The sequence below is a fragment of the Lactuca sativa genome, chromosome 1, assembly GCF_002870075.4.
Source record: "Lactuca sativa cultivar Salinas chromosome 1, Lsat_Salinas_v11, whole genome shotgun sequence".
In the NCBI taxonomy this organism is placed as follows: Eukaryota; Viridiplantae; Streptophyta; class Magnoliopsida; order Asterales; family Asteraceae; genus Lactuca; species Lactuca sativa.
The window spans coordinates 235432512-235448896 of record NC_056623.2 but is presented as its reverse complement, the minus strand read 5'-3'; the positions used below and the strand labels follow the sequence as shown (position 1 = coordinate 235448896).

The 16385-nt window shown below is 39.8% G+C and overlaps 1 protein-coding gene across 1 annotated transcript in view; it reads right to left on the bottom strand.

Moving 5' to 3' along the window:
- Window positions 1-671: 671 nt before the first annotated feature.
- LOC111896264 (ranBP2-type zinc finger protein At1g67325-like) overlaps window positions 672-16385 on the bottom strand; it is a 58820-nt gene continuing 43106 nt past the window's right edge. The window contains exons 2-15 of the mRNA XM_052767392.1: window positions 4731-4745; window positions 4513-4656; window positions 3673-3788; window positions 3245-3471; window positions 3064-3145; window positions 2926-2984; window positions 2752-2851; window positions 2615-2639; window positions 2395-2546; window positions 2211-2293; window positions 1812-1893; window positions 1656-1724; window positions 781-857; window positions 672-675 (exon numbers count right to left, since the gene is read on the bottom strand). Of these exons, the coding sequence (XP_052623352.1) occupies window positions 672-675; window positions 781-857; window positions 1656-1724; window positions 1812-1893; window positions 2211-2293; window positions 2395-2546; window positions 2615-2639; window positions 2752-2851; window positions 2926-2984; window positions 3064-3145; window positions 3245-3471; window positions 3673-3788; window positions 4513-4656; window positions 4731-4745 (1235 nt within the window). The remainder of the gene's footprint in view (window positions 676-780; window positions 858-1655; window positions 1725-1811; window positions 1894-2210; window positions 2294-2394; window positions 2547-2614; window positions 2640-2751; window positions 2852-2925; window positions 2985-3063; window positions 3146-3244; window positions 3472-3672; window positions 3789-4512; window positions 4657-4730; window positions 4746-16385) is intronic.

Below are 16385 nucleotides of genomic sequence, written 5' to 3'. Positions count from 1 at the left end.
AAACTTTAAGTATCCATTTGGTGTCTAGGACCACTACTAGAAAAACAACCTTTTACGATGCTCATTGTGCGTCGTAAAGGGCTCAGACGACGCGCAAATACGCGTCAAGGAAGGCCCTGTCATAAAGAGAGACGACGCGCATTTACGACGCTCATTTACGACGCGCAATTACGACGCGCGTTTATGACACACAACGCGTATCAAGAAAGGCCCTGTCATAAAGGAAGACGACACGCATTCGCGTCTCGTAACCTTACGACGCGCGTGTTAATGACACGCAATGCGTATCAAGAAAGCCCCTGTCAAGAAAGGCCATGTCATAAATGAAGATGACACACATTTTTGCGTATCATAATTTTAAATGTTTAAAAAATATATTTTTTTATAGTTTTACCAATTTTCAAATTAAATTTGTATTTAATGTCTCATAATAGAAAATAAAATATCATATACAAAAAATACAATGCATTGCATAAAATTTAATTCCATACAAATAATCATATACAAAAAATACAATCCATTGCATAAAATACAATCCCTAACTATCTAACCTATTATTACATTGCTATTAAGGGACACTTTGTTTCAGATATCATGTAAAAGACAAATCCTCCATGTCAAAAAATTTGTTGTTGTCCATCGAGTGTAGATGACAAATAATGACTTGAACATTAGCTGAAACCAAAAAACTTTTATTAATCACACAATCAAAAAGCTGAAACCAAAGAGCTTTTAATTACACAAGAAACAACACATCATCATGAGAAACTACTAACCTACCCTGAATGGAGGAAGTAGTTTTCTACAGCCAACTTTGTTGGTGTGGACTGATAAAAGTTATAGCATGTCCTAGCAAGCTGCAAATAATACATATCCAAATTATTAGCAACTAAAAAAGCAACAAAAATAACAGACCTCTTCAGCCAGATTCATGAACTTTCATTGAAGAGATAAAAAGAAAAGAAAAGCAAAGCAACGATGTACTAAAGCAAAGATTCTTCCATAACCAACTGAAATGTCCATATAAGTCTTAGTCCCCATTATTATCCTAGGTGAAACAGTATGATTCTTAAGGAAACAAATTTATTGAAAGCAAAAACTGAATGAATGAATGAATAATTACATACTATCAAGATCAAGAAATTATTTTTTTAACCAGTATTGCAGTTAGCTGATAGATCCCAAAGGGTACGGTACCATTTACTTCCAAACATTGATAATATTGGAACTTGAACCCAAGAATTTGTGAAGCATTAGACTGCAAGAAATGCCAGAGATTGGATAATGTACAATTAGCCTTTCAGAAAAAGGCTTAGATAATGCATGCAAATTTATTCTGACCTTGGGGAATTAGGAAACTTCCCCCAATTAACCTATTTTCACCAAGGGAGATCACCAATCAAAACGCAACTTCCCAAATTTATTCTGACCTAAAAATAAATAAGGAAACTTTTAAAAACAAAGGAATTAATTTTTTTTGGCAAGGCAACCAAACAGGCCAGCCATGGAAAGGAATCTTAAATTCCAACACCAAGCAAACATGCCCAATGATTGCAATTCTTTTATAGATCTCATCCCTTGAGAAACTATATTGTGAATCATGCACCCTTATAATATCCTTTTAGTCGTTAATCGGGCATATTTAAGTGTTGTACCTTGGGGAAAACAGGGATCAGGTTCAAGAAGACATTGTTATCCGGCTGAAGTTTGAAACACTCCAATACCTAAATCAGTGAGTACAGTTAACTCAAGTACCTCATTTATTGCAACTTCAATACAAAGTCAAAACAACCATAAAGGGTAGAACTTACAATGTCAAACACTCGGTTTGGATCCAAATTGAAGAGCCCGATTAACAACTGCAAAGAATCAATTAGTGAAAAGCAACAACAGCTGAACAGGTATGGGACAAAGTAGGAGGTCAGAATATTTTTTTTAGAAGATGTCAAACCTTGATTATGCCAACCGTCACTGCTGATGTATTTTCAGAACAAATTTCATTTTGTTTCCTTTTCTCATAACATCAATCACATACTAGATATCTCCTTCTGACTTAGACCTTGAGACTTAAACATCCAGCCAACCTTCTTTATAACGACCACAAATACCATTTTTTTTGTAAATATATTTTTTATTGGATACAAAGTTGACAAGACACAACAACCACAAATGAGTAGATAAATGTGGATTAAAAAAAAAGACGACTATACCCTTCAACAACAACTTTGCTAAAATGACCAAAGGGAGATGATAACTGACTGGAGTAAAAAGGAGCTGCTAATAGCTTTTTTGACTTTTACATTTATAAAAAAGTTTTATAGAATTAGAAAATGTAAATGGAAAGAAACACATTTTTAAGCAACATAAGTTTGATGAAAATGAAAGTAAACAGACCTGATCATTTTCTTCTGCTTCTTTTGTAGGGGATTTCCCGGATTCTGATGGTTTTTCAGCACCACAGTTTTGTCTACTGAATTTTGTTCTGAATGGATAGTTTATGTTGTTACATTGATCACACTTCCAGCTCCCATCAGGCATATCTCCTTCTGAAAACAAACACGTTATCATTTATGAATATCAAAGCTATGATTTCAAAAAACAAAATTTAACTTACTGGAGTTCTTTCCTGACTTTGAAGCCTGGAAACAAATTCAAACAAAAAAAAAAACGATTTATCATAACATTTAGTCAATTGTTGTTTAAGAAATACAGAAGATGAAACTAGGTGTAAAGAAAAAAAATATTAAATACCTGAGATCCTGGCTTAGGTGTATTGCATTTTCTCATGTTACAAACTGTCCTAAATGAGAAATTCACATTTCCACAATCAGGGCATACCCAATCATTGTCGCTTTTTCCATCAAAAATATAAAATAATAATAATAACATTAGCCATCTGTTCATCCAAAAATAAAATCAACATACAAAATGTTTTCAACACCTTTCTTTGCTTTCTCTTCTGGATAAAACCCAGGTCGTAGACCCTATCAATTTTCAAGGGTCAAAACAGTCAATTCATTATAAATTTATAACAAAAAGATTTTAATACTTATACAACCATACCATTGGAGTGTGGCCCAAAGGCAAGTATCGGTCCATCATCGGAGGTACTCCATACATACCAACTACAAATATATATATATATATATATATATATATATATATATATATATATATAACAATTATAAAATGAGAAAAATAAAAGTTATTATATTTAGTGTACCTATGATTGAGCCACAGAGTAGGGGGTGGGAGGGGTCTATAGGGGCTGCTGCCTCCAGAAAGGAGAATTCCATAACTATAATGATAAGCAGAGGGAACATGAACATCATAAGGAGATGGCATAGAAAGAGAGGAGCCATAAGGTTGTACACCAATATACATTGATGAAGGTGCACCAGAACCAACGTAATGACCAGCAGTAGCAGATGCATACCCTTGTGGGGTCTGCATTGCCTTTCCACCAGATTTCTACAACACAGTAAAACTATAGCAGATGCATACCCTTGTGGGGTCTGCATTGCCTTTCCACCAGATTTCTGCAACACAGTAAAACTATTAGTTGTAGTGTTGTACAAGTGTAACAGAAGTTGCAAATTACATAAAGAGGGGACTAAAATGAAACAATAAGGGCTAAATGGTGTATAATTATAAACAAAATGTGAAAATTACATAATTATGATTTGCTGGTCTAGGTTGTGTACAATTGCGCATATTGCATGTTGTCCTGAAAGAGAAATTCACATTTCCACAGCTAGGGCAAGTCCAATCATCTTCTCTACGACCCCCTGTTTATTAAAATAACCGGTTATGGGTATTATAGAAACACTAAATTACAAGTGAATTCTTAAGTCATCAAACCTTATTTCCTATAATTATAGTTCATTCTAATATTGTGAATTGGTTTATATCTGAAACTGTATAGTTATCGGTTATTCCCTTATACCCAAAGCAACTCCCATGAATTCTGAAGTTAACCAAAGGCATTCACAATCGTCTAGAAAGGACTAAAATTCAAGAGGTACTCCATAAAAAAAATTCATTTTGTTGCTGCTGATGTATTTTCAGAACAAATTTCATTTTGTTTCCTTTTTAAAAAATGTGTATAAACAAGTTTCAAAAGCTAATTAATAATATATATATATAGATAGATATTAGATAGTACACACACAAAGTCATATGAAAAGGAACTACTTGCCTTAGCATTCAAATTGAAAATGAAAGATGAGTTTATATAATCATATAAAACCCCTCGGACATCTGCTTCTAGATGCGAGATCAGTTCACCCGTATACTCTCCAAGATACTCATCTTTGCAGACAGAGTTCTAGGGATATGAAAATTTCAAACAAGTCATTAAATTTGTTATTATAGGCAACATGTATTTAAAACAAAAGATCAACTTTAAACAAAAAACGGAAAAAAAACTATCTAGGGCTATTTTCAATGATAAGGGCATTTATGTCTTTTTACCTTACAAGAGACCTACTTAGGCTTCTCTTACCATCATACCTCCCCCATTTATGTCTTTTATGATAATCAAGGTTCCTACTCCTACTGCGGGTCCTACTTTCTCTGTCCCTTCCATAATATTTGTCCCTACTTCTGTTGCGACTTCTCCTCCTGTAGCCCGTGTATTCATCTCTATACCTGGAACTACATCGAGTAAACATCAAAAAATGTCCAAAATGGAAAATGGAAGATGGATAATTGAATTGAAATTTACAAACCTGTAAGTGTTAAACCTGATCAAAAAAATGTAAACATGGAAGATGGAGAATTGAATTGCAATTTACAAACTAGTTTAGCATTTTTCAAGTCTTCTAGTTGTTGTTCTGTATTCTTTCATGGTGTCTTCTTCGGTCTTTGGAACTACCTTCACCTCATCAAATTCTTTTGGTTGATATATCTGGTTGAAATAAATAAAAAGATTAGCATTGTTGAGATATGTTTATGAAAGAGAAATTCAGAAAGATGGAAACCTTCCTCTGTTCACTAATGAGATAAGCAAACTTTTCAATAATTGGAACTGCAAGCAATTAGGGCATGAGATGGTTGTGGAAATGTCCAGGAGCAACTTTCACTGCTTCATTTTCTTTCTCCAGCTTGTCTATGGTCTGAGTTTAACAAAAAAAAAATTCTTCAATTCATATTGAATAATAGTAAAGTTTATACAGAATACATAGAGGTAGGAGGTAATTCGGTGAGATGTACCCAACGCACGATGTTAGAAGTTTAGAACCAACTTAATATAATAAAATTGACTAAAATTAATGAATTGAAATCATGTATATGGTTCTCTAAAGTGATCGCTACCCCTTACAATTAAGATATACACAATTAATTGCTAGAAAATGTGAGATTTTGTTACCATATATTGAGTTGACGCAGCCAACGCACAAATGCTGTTAAGTCGGCATTCCAAAACTTTAATCGGTGTTCCCAAACTTCAATCGGCGATCTAAATCATCGTTCCTATGTTCCAGATACACGAATAAAGGTAAGTTCTGTTCAATTTTAAAATTATTGGATCATCCAAGACGTGTTCCCAAGCATTCTGTATGAAATCGTATCCCATATCTAGTACGCGTTCTTACTATGGTTCAATATACCCCTAGAACAACTTAAAGTTTAAATTAAAGCTATAAGTTAGAGATTTTCACACTTACGATAACAATTACGGAAATAAAGACGTTTGAGATGGAGAAAATGGTGGAGAAAAGAGAATATTTGCCACCGTTGACCGTTGTATAGTTGGTGCTTGGCTGGTGCTGAGCTCCAAAAATATGAAATGGAGAAATATTGAAAGGTAGATAGAAGATAGAAAAAACAAGGATGAATGATAGATAGAAGAGAGATCTAGAGGAGAGAGTATCAGAGAGGGGAGAGTGGATTGCAAGGATGAAAGATAGATAGAAGATAGAAAAAACAAGGCGGGTTTTCAAAAATTTGGGGATTTCGTTTCCCCCTTGTCTAATAAAAACGCGTTTCATTAAAATTATAAAGCGACAGGTACAGACGACGCGTGTTTAAGATAAAGCGCCCTCCGTGTTTTTAGTTTTTTTTCTTGAGACACTAATTAAGGGCACGCAATAATGCGTGACGTAAATCCTTAAATTTTTTTGGAGAGATAACACTATTTTAAGGGCACGTCCTTTTGTGTATCATTAATCAGCGCGTGTCGTAAAAAGCGCGTCATTAAAGGTCTGTTTTCTAGTAGTGGACCTAGATATCGGTTTTCATGCTTTGGGTTTGGGTAATAAGGCTTTTGGACAAAGATCTATGTCCTAAAGAACTAGGGTTTTAGCTAAACCCATTAAGAGGGATTATCAACAAGTAAAGTTTGAAACTTTACCCTTAAAAGGGCATTTCCAGTATGTAGATGAAGTATGGACTTTAGATCTGGAGAATAGAGGCTTAATCTGTTAAGATAGCCCAAGCAGATAGAGGAACTCGTCGAGTCCATAGAGGAACTCGATGAGTTGAGTCGTGTTATCTTGTTTCAGCTTAAGGTTGAAGTCGACGAGTCTATGAAGGGACTCGACGAGTTGATTCATCAAATCATGACTATGAGTAGCTAGGGAACTCGGCGAGTCAGGGGGGTGACTCGACGAGTTAGATTGCGATTTTAGGGTTCTAGGACTCGGCGAGTTTATGGAGAAACTCGACGAGATGAGTCAACCCAGAATGTTGACCTTGACCAGGGGTAAAATGGTCATTTTACCCTTAGAAGGATTCTCAGCTTTTGACTAAGTGATTATTGTGATAATGATAGTCGGGGAGTCGTTAGAGCAGCCATCAGAGATTCCTCACTCAAGATTTCAGTAGCCATTTTGAGAGGTGAGTTTTCCTCCAGTAGGATGGGATCGAAGGTACCAATGTTGGCCCGTTTATGTATGTTAGCTTATGTCGGAGTTAGGTCTGATGTCGGGGTTAGCCCGATGTAGATATATGTTTCCGGACTTTGATTCGATGTCAGGGCAAGCCCAAGGAATGTTTGTATGCTTGATGTCTTCGTAATTCTTGCATGTGTTTGTTTATATGTTCCAGACTTCGGTCCGATGCCGGGGCAAGCCCAAGGAATGTTTAGTTATATGCTATATGTTCTATGTTTCGGACTTTGGTCTGATGTCAGGGAAAGACCGAGGAAGGATTTAGCTTATATGTTCATGGTATATGTTGTGATATGTTATATGTATACCGAACTTCGGTCCGATGTCGGCTGCGATGCCAGATTCGTCCGATGCCAGGCGGGGCCCGAAGTAGTGAGCAAGGCCCAATGTATGTGGTTATGTGATTATGTGTATGGTATGTGGTAGTTTGGGGAGACTCACTAAGCTTCATACTTATAGTTTTCAGTTTTGGTTTTAGGTACTTCCGTTAGCAAGGGGAAGAGCTCAGGATGACTGCATGACACACACCACAACTTTTAGCCTGGGATATTTACTCTGATTTATTTGACATGTGATTGATATGGATACACTATTTTGACATTGAGATACTATCTTTTATATTTCGAATAATGAATGTTAGTAATTCTGAATTAATTAATGATTTTAAAATCGAAATTTTTAGACCGTATTTCTGGGATGTATCAAGTTGGTATCAAAGCCTTGGTTTGAGGGATTCGGGCACACTCTCGGGTGTGTCTGAAATCAAACTAAGGACTTGGTATAAAATTTTTCAAAGGAAAATCATTTTTATAAAAAGGACCTTGAGAAAAATAAATGAACTTTGAAAAAGAGAAAAGGGTGTGGTGCATGCAACCAGTCGAGCTCAAGTAAGTACTCCCAAATTACCCATACAAGTTTATGTTATGATATGCTTATGAGAACTGCATGCTAGATTAGGACTAAGGATCTAGGAATGATGCCTTATGTTCCTGTTATATGTGTATCAACTTTATGAATTGCATGCTAGTATAGATTAGTTAGTGATATGATGGCATGATTAGGATATGCTTGATTATGTTTACTCGATGCTTGGATGTTGTTTGCTTTGTGCTTTTAGGAGTCTTAGTTATCTTTTGCTAACTAGTAAACAAAATGTTAAGTTACATATTGCAAGGACTAAATAATTTCAGAAGGTTAGGTCTAGCTCTATTTCGTAGCTCTTGTTTGAGTCCAACCGTTGTAGGGTAGGACCTCTCATTTGAAGAATTATCTAGTATTAGTGATATGTAATGGTATTTGCGAGCTAGTTAGGGGGAGGTAGCAGGGACTTCTTATGCAGCTGATGGCAGAGAGTGGGATGGTGATTACCCTAGGGAAAGACTGGGATGAGAGTAGCGCGTGAAGCAGTAGTAGTAGAAGGGACTTGGTGAAGTCAAGGCAGTTCTTGTGGAAAGTACGGATAGATGTGGAAGGTAGTATAGGCCCGTACTACTGAAAGTAAAGAATCCGTACTCGAATCAAGGAAAGCTGAGATGAATCCAAGGAACTTGTAGTATATGTGATCCCTCGAGATATGATTAGTATTATAATGTTTGTTATGATGTGTTTTCAGAATGGTGGTATTATGCACTAGACCAGTCGGCAGTTCAGGCGCCGGTGAGGGATCAGTCTCAGGATCTGGAGCCAGGCAGCCAGACGATCAGACGAGGGAGTTCATCTCCTCTGAGTTCACGCACAGTATTCTGGATCAGACTCCTGTGATATTCGGCACGATCAAGGAGGGTATTATGAAGCTTCTGGATGAGAGATTGAGTGCCTTCCACACCGAGGTGGCGGCCATGATGGGGTCGCGCACACTGACATTTAGGGAGTTTAGCGCCTGCGGAGCTCCCGATTACCATGGGGCTCAGGACCCCATTGCAGGTACCAGATGGTTGGCGAATGTCGCCAATGCATTTCACACCAGAAGATGTCCCGAGGAGGAAAAGGTTAGACTTGTGTCCTGTGATAGAGGTGCAGTAGCTTGCTAGGGAGTTCCAGGATCTCCAACAAACGACTAAGACGGTGATGGAGATCACCGTTATGTTCAGGGAGAGGGCCCTTCTCATTCCGCGGTACGTGGTGGACGAGGAGACGAAAAAGGCTCGATATCATGAGATGTTACAAAGTGATATCCACTAGATTGTGAGTCGCTCCAGCTGCAAGACGTTGGAGGACATGATTGCTAGGGAGGGTGAGAGAGAGAGAGAGAGAGTTGGATGTGGAGATGGAGAGGAAGAGGAAACCCGAGGAGGTTCAGTCAGGGAGTCCGGGAAAGAAGCCCAAAGTATCAGACCACTGGCCTAAGAGCTAGCAAGGTCGCAGCCATTGTGGTAAATACGACAAGTTGCACGAGGGGACGTGCAAGGCAGGGAGTTCAGACTGCTTTAAGTGCGACCAAACTGGACATGTGAGCAGAGATTGTACAACTACTACTACCACCACCACAGTATCAGATTTGATTTGATTTCAGTGCAATCAGAGGGGATATAAGTGGTCCCAGTGCATGAGTTTAACAGCAACAGGGCAGGTGGTAGCACCCGTTCCTGCTACATTAAGAATTACCGACGGCCGCCAGGGTCGGGCGGATGCGCCAGTGGCGTAGTTGACAGCAGAGGAGGCACGAGCAGCTCCCGACGTGGTGATGGGTATGTATCTTCTCTTTATCTCTTTATTTGTATTGATTATTGCTTATGTTTATGTGTTTGTTATAAGATCTTTCTTAGTGAACGGTATATCAGCCTTGGTACTATTTGATTCGGGTGCCACCCGATCTTTTGTGTCGCCCGTGCTCAGCAAGCGATTCACATGGGATCTTGGAGAGCTAGATTGCCCGCTTGATGTGGAGATAGCAGAAGATAGGACCGTCAGGGTTGCAAGAGTTCACCGAGGATGCACATTGAAGTTATTTGATGAGCAGTTGTTGGTAGATCTAGTCCCTATTCCCCTACGAGGGAATAAGGTTATAGTGGGTATGGATTGGTTGAGCCCTAATGGGTCAGTGATCGACTGTGAGTAACAACTAGTGAGGGTTCAGAATCCTAGTGGGGGAGGGTTAGTGATCCAGGGCAAGAGGTCGCAGGGTGGATTAACTCTATGCTCAACAGTGAGAGCGAGGCACTGCCTTCAGCAGCGTTACACGGTTTTGTTGCCTATGTCATGGATACACAGGATAAGGGTAAGGCGACAATCGATGGAGTAGCGGTAGTGCAAGAGTACTCTTACGTATTCCCGGAGGATTTACCTGAGATACCTCCGGAGAGATAGGTTGAGTTTAGGATTGACCTAGTCCAAGGTGCGGCTCCAATAGCCAAGGCACCATATCGATTGGTTCCTCCCGAGATGTAGGAGTTGTCTACGCAGCCACATGAGCTGCTAGACAAGAGATTTATCAGACTGAGCAGTTCGCCATGGGGAGCCTCAGTCCTTTTTGTGAAGAAGAAAGATGGGTCACATTGCATGTGCATAGACTACCGGGAGCTGAATAAGGTAACAATGAAGAACCGTTATCCCCTCCGAGGATTGATGATTTGTTTGATTAACTACAAGGCGCATCTTGGTTCTCCAAGATTGATCTATGGCCGGGTTATCACCAGATGCGAGTCAGAGATGATGTTGTGCATAAGACAACTTTTAGGACTTGCTATGGTCAGTATGAGTTTGTGGTGATGCCGTTTGGGCTCACCAATGCTCCAGTCGTGTTCATGGACCTCATGAACGCGCGTGTGCATATCGATGCTGGATCGGTCTGTGATAGTCTTCATCGATGATATCTTGGTCTATTCTAAGACTCAGCAGTAGCATGAGGAGCACCTGAGGGAGGTGTTGGAAACACTGAGGAAGGATAGACTTTTTACAAAGTTCTCCAAGTGTGAGTTCTGGTTGTGCGGGGTGTAGTTTCTTGGGCACCTTGTCAAGTAGAAGGGTATTCTGGTCGATTCGGCCAAGATAGAGGTCGTGATGCAGTGGGAGATTCCGAGGTCTCCAACTGAGATTCGGAGTTTCTAGGGTCTAGCGGGTTATTACCGGAGATTTATTCAGGACTTCTCCAAAATCGTTGTTCCTTTGACCAGACTAACCAAGAAGTCGATGACCTTCTGTTGGGGGCCTGAGAAATAGGCAACCTTTGATACTCTCAGACAATGTTATGTGAGGCAACGATTCTGAATTTGCCGATTGAAGTCGAAGATTTCGTAGGTTACTGTGACGCTTCGATTACGAGCATGGGTGTGGTATTGATGCAGCAGGGTCACGTGATAGCTTACGCTTCGAGACAGTTGAAGCCTCACGAGGCTAACTATCTAAAACATTATTTAGAGTTGGGAGTTGTGGTTTTCCCCCCTCAAGATTTGGCGACATTATCTCTATAGGGTCCGTTGTACCATTTACACGAACCACAAGAGTTTGAGGTACCTCATAGATCAGCCAAACCTAAACATGAGGCAGCGCCGGTGGTTAGATGTGGTGAAGGATTACGACTGTGAGATCTTTTACCACCCGGGCAAGGCTAATGCGGTGACCGACGCCCTGAGCTGTAAGGTGGTAGCAACCCCGATTCGAGACATTTAACTGAGGATAACAATGATTACTCTATTGTTGGAGCCTGAAGGAGAAGCGTCGGAAGTGAGAGCAGATCATAGACTAGGTGGCCTCCTTTAATTACGAGCGGCATGGGTTGTTGACCCTACATGGGAGGGTCTAGGTACCATACTGGGGTGGAGTATGGCAGATTCTGATAGATGAGAGCCACAAGTCCAGATTTTCCATCCATCCTAAGGCGACGAAGATGTACAGAGATCTTCGCCCTGATTACTAGTGGCCCTGCATAAAGCAGGATGTAGCCTAGTATGTGGAGCGATGCTTGACCTACAGGAAGGTCAAGGCCGAGCATTAGGGCCCCCACGACAAGTTTCAGCCGTTAAACATTCCCATGTGGAAATGGGAAGATATCACTATGGATTTCGTTACAAATCTTCCTAGGACCGCACTTGGAGTAGATTCGATATGGGTCATTGTGGATCGGTTGACCTAGAGTGCTCATTTTATCCCGATCCAGGAGAGCATATCGGCCGAGAAGCTGGCCGAGATTTACGTGCGTGTGATAGTGGCACGACATGCAGTGCCTGTGTCAGTGGTGTCAAACTGAGATGTCTGTTTCACTTCCAGATTTTGGAAGCGGTTTCACGACGAGATGGGTACTCATCTTTATTTCAGCACCACTTTCCGCCCCCAGACGGACGGACAGAGCGAGAGCACGATTCAGACTCTTGAGGACATGCTACGTACATGTGTTTTGAATTTCAGTGGCATTTGGGATCATATCTTCCGTTAGTATAATTTTCATATAACAACAGCTACTACACTAGAATAGACCGACCTCCCTTCGAGATGCTCTACGGGAGGAAGTGTAGGACCCCAATGTATTGGATGAGGTCGGTCAGAGAGTTGTGGGGAGTACTAAGGTAGTACTCAAGACTACAGAGCGGATGCAGTAGGCCCGGATCAGGCTCCGGACTGCTCAGAGTCGGCAGAAGAGCTACGTCAACAAGCAGCGTTCAGACTTGGAGTTTCAGGTGGGCGATATGGTCCTTCTGAAGGTGTCCCCTTGGAAAGGTGTCTTCCGGTTCCGGAAGCGGGGCAAGCTGGGCCCCAGGTATATCAGCCCTTTTAGGGTTATAGCTCGGGTGGGCAAGGTAGCGTACCGATTGGATCTTCCAGTGGAGCTCAACTAGATCCACAACACCTTCCATGTTTCCCAGCTACGAAAGTTTTTAGTGGATGACTCAGCGGTTGTGCCTCTAGTAGGAATGGCAATCAGGCGGGTTCGTGACGGGGGATGGTTTCCCAAACCCGCCCCGATATATTTTGGGTATCTTATTGGGGCGCCCCATTGGGTTTCAGGTTTTCCCGTCTAGTTTCGGGTATCTTATCAGGTTTACAACAATTCACAATGAAATCTTTATTCCGTTTTAGTGTACCCTGACTTCTTATAAAAAATACATGTTTTAGCATCTCTTTTAAATTAAAAATATGATTCATCACTTTAATAAAATAAATTGGACGTTATATTAAAAATTATTTGATTTAAGTTTAGTGTAATGCGTCAAAACATAAAAAATGATCATTCACACCAAATTGTTAATAACTAAAATGATTGTCGTCAATAAGTATTTTATCTTTGAACGCGTGCAATTAACATCAAAAGATTTCGAACATATATATATATATATATATATATATATATATATATATATATATATATATATATATATATATATATATATATATATATATATATATAATATCAGGGCGGGGCGAGGATAACCCACTCCCTAGACGAACCCAATAAAAAACCGATAATGACTCGTTACCCGACTCGAAATGATCGGGTTTCGGGTTTCCCTGTCAGGTTCGGGCTTTTTTGCCATCCCTAGCCTCTAGAGGACACTCAGGTTGATGACAACCTGAATTACATCGAGAGACAAGTAGCTATTCTCAATAAGAAGACGAAGGAGCTGAGGAACAAGAGAGTTGAGGCGGTGAAGGTGTAGTGGCAGTACCACAAGGGTTCAGAGTGGACTTGGGAGCCCAAGGAGGAGATGAGGGAGCACTACCCGGAGTTGTTTCCAGATGTAGCAGACTTCGAGTACGAAGTCTAAGCGAAGTGGGGGAGAATTGTAACGCATGTTTCCTGGTATGCATTTAATTATAAATTATTTACTTTTGTAGAGCTACTCAACGAGTTGGGAGCCCCAGACTCGTCGAGTAGAAACGAGATTAGACGCGGGGTTTTAAGCAATCTACTCGACGAGTTGAGAGCCCTCAACTCGGCGAGTAGGTCTGCCAGAATGAAACCCTAATTTCGGGATATTGCACCCTATTTAAGCATCTTAATCTGTAACACCCGTGTTTCGGGGCTATGCATTAGTATAGTGATGTAATAGTCAGGTCAACCGTTGTAACCTATTTTAAAGTAATAAAGAAGAATTATTTGAATATTATGTGAATTATGTGAATTTATATGCTTATTACTTATTTATAAAGTTATATTTAATAAAGGATAAAAATAAGCATCAAAATTTAAGTTTTGAATAAACCCGATATCGATACATGAAGTGGTAGTGGTCGTGACAAGGATTCCAGACATATAAAGAACGCCGAAATTCGAGTTATAACGAAGGAGTTGTGACCTGTCAAAGTTTCGCGATAGAACCGGCACAACATTGTGTGACGTAAATAGTGAGTTTACGATAGAGTGATTTTTAGCCTTAGCAATGTAAACGAAAGTCGTAGTGTTCGTTAAACCGAGAGTGTGCATAAAAAGAACGTCCAAATCTGACTTCGTATGAGGTTGTTATGATTTTTCGAAGTTTTGGCTTAACAATATACAACCCGGAACTCAAATATTAGATCGGACAGTTTTTAGCCGACACAACCTAAACGAGAATCGAAGATCTTGTTAATGGCAGTGTAACGGTAAAAAGACAGACGAAAACGGACGTTGGATGAAGAAGTTATGGATTTTTAATGGACTAATTCTGTCCCGGCCTGTTAAAAATATAACTTTAAAAATAAAATCAAAATTAGCCGAAGGAGTCTAAATGAAAGTTGTAGAGTACAGTCCCGCCTACACGTGGATATAAAGAACGTCGAAAACGGAGCTCGTATGAAAAAGTTACAAATTATAGAAGTCGAGTATGTGATTTTTGAAGCTGTTGCGAGATTGATGATGTGGCACGATCCCATCCGTCCCTTGCTCCCCACGGTCCTCGCTTCCGATGATGACATGTCTCGCTTCGGACGCCCATCATACAGGTACGCTTCACGTACGAAGCTCGATATGCCCAGAGATCTCGATTTCCTCGGTCTGCATTAAGCCACGTTGCCCCAGCAGCCGATCGACGCGTGTTGTATTATCTTCGGTGTACGCCCAGCGTACCTCGGACTACGCTCGGCGTAGTGTGAGGCTAGGTGCCTATAAAAGGCAAGCGAGGGTTGCCACAAATTCACACCATTCCAACCTTTTCTTTCTCTCTCTAGGTTCTTTCTCTAGCCCTTAACCCCCCCCCCCCCCTAAAGCCTAGGTAAACCCCCTAGCACCTGAAGGAAGCCCCGAGGCTCCCGAAGCCTCGAGAAAAAGAGACTTTCGGTTCGGAAACGCTACTCCAGCGAAGCCCGGTTTTTTGATAAAAACCCGTTGTAAGTGAGCTACGCCTACACCATTTTAAATATAGCTTTTATTTTAATATAATAACATTATCATGAACCTATAAATAAGATTTATCAGTGATTCAAAGTCGTTATATTGATTGATCTGCTTACGGCGATGATGTCTAGGTTGTGATTTAGTGATGTATTTAAAGTGGGATTTCCAAACAGTATACTTCGTATACCAAACGGACCTTACCTCCGATATGATCTTACCTGGTTGTTCCTTACTTGATAGATCATGAAGTAGACTCTGAGTTAATGATGAATCTAGACTAATAATTAGTCACAATGAATATTAGACTAAAATCTAGTGATAATGATACTAGGTTTCATCGAAAGAAAATAAATTAATAGAAGCGAAGCGCTGTCTAAGTTCGGAATCACCACCTTAACATGTGAGTGCATAGTTACTTTCATCTTACACATAGATATGAAGTATTTTATATAAATTACGTGCTACGTGTGCATATTGTCTGAGTACTTGCTGTCTATGCTAGATGAAAAAAATTTATACATGTTTTGAATGATAAACTGTATATGTATTTTATATCTACAAACTGTGTTGGGTAAAACATGCGTAGATGTAATAGACCATGTGTGATAAAATGATGTGAGGCCTTTATGTTTTAAGATGATCCAGTCATCTAGTGAAGTATAGATGACATCCACGGACTATTCTAGATAGTCTAGTGGAACGCTATCAAGCTCGCAACCTGTAGGGATTTATTTGAACTTAGTGTTCACCAGCAGTACTCCATCCCCCACCTGGTTGCCTTACTTGACATAAATTGATGAGGAATCCCCAAAGCAGTGTTGTCACCCCGATGAAAGTCCTTAGACTAGGTCCATTGTGTTAGATGTTTTAGGGACATAAAGTGAGGATAACGGAAACAGGTAATCGGGTTTGTTTGGTTTGATAAAGTTAATAAATTTATTTATTGTAGGTTGAAAACCCTATGTGCTCATCAGGCTCCCAAGCCTGACCCACTCAGTTTCTTGTATTACAGGTAGTGGCACTCGAGCATAGATGTGATGTCTTGGATGAGGGATTACAGATTATAGGCCTGTAGATATAAATAATGTAGTAACGATTATATTGTACTGTTTATGCTTTTGATATGTAATGACATCCAAAGTTTTTAATGAAATACATTTCTTTGGAAATGCTTTGATAAATCTTTATCATGTTTTATTTTGGGAACAAATTCCGCAACACTTTTCTTTAAAATGTTACTCTGATTT